Consider the following 3,887-nt stretch of genomic DNA (forward strand, 5'->3'; position numbering starts at 1 on the left):
GTTGAGGATACCAAAAGGGAAATCTGGTAGGTCTATTGTGGTTTTAACTAGGCCAAACTTTCCCAAATTCATTCATTTTTTACTCAAACCTAGTGAGACCCCCATTCACTTTTTGTACATCCTTTAAATTCTCACAATTTCAGTTAATCCGCAGATACAGTGAGGGAAAAAAGTATTTGATCCCCTGCTGATTTTGTACGTTTGCCCACTGACAAAGAGATGATCAGTCTATCATTTTATTGGTAGGTTAATTTGAACAGAGAGAGACGGAATAACAACAAATAAATCCAGAAAAACGCATGTCAAAAATTTTATAAATTGATTTGCATTTTAATGAGGGAAATAAGTATTTGACCCCTCTGCAAAACATGACTTAGTACTTGGTGGCAAAACCCTTGTTGGCAAATATAGAGGTCAGACGTTTCTTGTAGTTGGCCACCAGGTTTGCACACATCTCAGGAGGGATTTTGTCCCACTCCTCTTTGCAGATCTTCTCCAAGTCCTTAAGGTTTCGAGGCTGACGTTTGGCAACTCGAACCTTCAGCTCCCGCCACAGATTTTCTATAGGATTAAGGTCTGGAGACTGGCTAGGCCACTCCAGGACCTTAATGTGCTTCTTCTTGAGCCACTCCTTTGTTGCCTTGGCCGTGTGTTTTGGGTCATTGTCATGCTGGAATACCCATCCACGACCCATTTTCAATGCCCTGGCTGAGGGAAGGAGGTTCTCACCCAAGATTTGACGGTACATGGCCCCGTCCATCGTCCCTTTGATGCAGTGAAGTTGTCCTGTCCCCTTAGCAGAAAAACACCCCCAAAGCATAATGTTTCCACCTCCATGTTTGACGGTGGGGATGGTGTTCTTGGGGTCATAGGCAGCATTCCTCCTCCTCCAAACACGGCGAGTTGAGTTGATGCCAAAGAGCTCGATTTTGGTCTCATCTGACCACAACACTTTCACCCAGTTCTCCTCTGAATCATTCAGATGTTCATTGGCAAACTTCAGACGGGCCTGTATATGTGCTTTCTTGAGCAGGGGGACCTTGTGGGCGCTGCAGGATTTCAGTCCTTCACGGCGTAGTGTGTTACCAATTGTTTTCTTGGTGACTATGGTCCCAGCTGCCTTGAGATCATTGTCAAGATCCTCCCGTGTAGTTCTGGGCTGATTCCTCACCATTCTCATGATCATTGCAACTCCACGAGGTGAGATCTTGCAAGGAGCCCCAGGCCGAGGGAGATTGACAGTTATTTTGTGTTTCTTCCATTTGCGAATAATCGCACCAACTGTTGTCACCTTCTCACCAAGCTGCTTGGCGATGGTCTTGTAGCCCATTCCAGCCTTGTGTAGGTCTACAATCTTTCCCCTGACATCCTTGGAGAGCTTGGAATCTGATTGATTGATTGCGTCTGTGGACAGGTGTCTTTTATACAGTTAACAAGCTGAGATTAGGAGCACTCCCTTTAAGAGTGTGCTCCTAATCTCAGCTCGTTACCTGTATAAAAGACACCTGGGAGCCAGAAATCTTTCTGATTGAGAGGGGGTCAAATACTTATTTCCCTCTGTCACGATCGTCATACAGAGTGGACCAATGCGCAGCGTGATAAGTGAACATACTTTTAATGAGTACTATTCAATGACAACAAAACAACAAAACGATACGTGAAGTCCTAGGTAACAGACACAAACCATACACGGAACAAGATCCCACAAAATACTGTGGAAAACAGGCTGCCTAAGTATGGTTCCCAATCAGAGACAACAAGCAACAGCTGATACTCGTTGCCTCTGATTGAGAACCACCCTGGCCAACACAGAAACACATGAGCTAGATAATGAACCAAGAACCCAAACACATAGAAACTACACACCCTGGCTCAACATAACAGAGTCCCAGAGCCAGGGCGTGACACCCTCATTAAAATGCAAATCAATTTATAACATTTTTGACATGCGTTTTTCTGGATTTTTTTGTTCTTCTGTCTCTCACTGTTCAAATAAACCTACCATTAAAAGTATAGACTGATCATTTCTTTGTCAGTGGGCAAACATACAAAATCAGCAGGGGATCAAATACTTTTTTCCCTCACTGTATGGGATCAGAACACAAACCACATTCTGACTCTGGAGGTTATGTGCACTATACTAGCAACAGGTGAGTCTATATGCTATCATTTTATCATTACTTCAGGTTTTAACGAATGAATCATTTTCAGGATTAAATTTAACTAACAATGATACTCTGTTGCAGGTCATCTAGCTACCCTAAGAGTGGCACTTCAGACTATCACTTGGATGAGCACCTTCCTCTGCCTCGCGCAAGTTTGCTCCATGCCTTGCCAGTTAAAAGAACAGCTGGTGCGAACAACCCACAACCTACTGAGAGACATGGTACATTTTTTAAATTACTTTGGGCTTTAATTGTAGTATCTAACAAAGTGTATTAACTGACTAACTCAGCCTGACTTCTGTGTTTTGTCTTTCTTTCAGGGAGGTAATTTTCCTCTGGAGTGCCTGCAGGATAATGTCTTCATGGCATTCCCAGCCACTGCTTTCGCAACCTCCGGCGCGCCACAGGTAACCGCATGGGCTCATATCCAAGTGTTCATTAGAGCATGAAAGTATATTTGCAACCCTTACAATAAATAAGACAATCTTACACTGTCATATGTTATTTGAAATTATTGTTCTTGTCCGTTTCAGTTGAGCAGCAGCGGTGTTAAGTCTATTTATGAGATATTGAAGAACATCGACTCATTGTTTGGAGTTGACGACCTGCCAACAATGTGGGACCAACAGAAGTTGGAGTATTTTCAGAATATTATCTACCGTCAGATTGAAGAGAGCAAATGTGTGAGTACCTACCTATGCTAATACAGATTACTTAAACATTTGAATTATTTTTGTTCGCCTGCCTCTTTTCTTCTTGTGTCAGATGATGGGGAGTGTGGATACACGTGGTTATCTAGTATGGGCAAAGGTGCTGAAGACATACTTCGGGAACATCGCAGAAGTCCTAAAAGAAAAAGTAGGATAAAAGCAAAAATACTATAATAGAAAACACTACTTTGATAATATATCTATGTCAATATTAGCCTACATTTCCCTAACAGTTTATTTGTATTTTCACAGAATTTCAGTTACTGCGCCTGGGAAGTGGTTCGAAAAGAGCTCCTGTACACCCTACAGTTCATTCTGGAACACAACTCTGATAGCCTTTTGTGGTCCAACAGAACATGAATTTGAACGTGCAGAATTGATTTTCATACTGTACTTGATTTTGATTGCCTACCATTCTACAATTATGTAATGTGTGATGTCAAACTGCAATATAATGGATTTATTTATGTATATTTCAAGGTTACATTTTTATTTATTTGAAAATCGTGCATATTGTTGCTGTCAGGTAAATACACATTTTTATACTTTCAAATATTGCTACTCTGTGTGCTCATTCTGTAGCATCTTGATGCACTGACTGTCGGCGTGTAAACGTTCAGATTTGAGTTAAACATGCTCAGGACATGCACGGTTGGCAGTGGAATTTGGCCTATAGCATACTAATCTATAAAGGAAAGTCCTAAAAAACAAGTCAGATGTAACTTCTCAAACTGTAGTTAGTCTATATTCAAAAGCCTGTCTTCAATGAGGATAAGTAAACGGGTTTCAGCAGGGCTCGCCTGTTTTGAACACAGTACTTTGAGCTATTACAAATTCCGTTTCAACCCCCTCCATTAAATTGCATTCCACAATAACGTAATCAAAGCAATATTCGTCGAATAGACAGAACAGATGCATAGTGAATTCACAAGCAGTGAAGTAAAACAGTTTTCCCTACTGTTTTCTTTTCTAGTTTCAGTTTCCATTTCCTAGCGCATACAGTGCCTTCAAA

The 3,887-nt window shown here is 41.4% G+C and overlaps 1 protein-coding gene across 1 annotated transcript; it reads left to right on the top strand.

Annotated features, from left to right (window-relative positions):
* Positions 1-2,128: 2,128 nt before the first annotated feature.
* LOC311103845 (interferon alpha-7-like) lies at positions 2,129-3,235 on the top strand (the record flags this gene model as incomplete). The annotated part of the gene is made up of 6 exons (XM_084145483.1): positions 2,129-2,150; positions 2,247-2,386; positions 2,486-2,572; positions 2,699-2,848; positions 2,931-3,023; positions 3,128-3,235. 6 exons carry the CDS (start codon positions 2,129-2,131, stop codon positions 3,233-3,235), a joined length of 600 nt encoding a protein of 199 aa, XP_084001609.1.
* Positions 3,236-3,887: the final 652 nt, after the last annotated feature.

Source organism: Coregonus lavaretus (genome assembly GCF_964263955.1).
Source record: "Coregonus lavaretus genome assembly, chromosome: 28".
Taxonomy (NCBI): Eukaryota; Metazoa; Chordata; class Actinopteri; order Salmoniformes; family Salmonidae; genus Coregonus; species Coregonus lavaretus.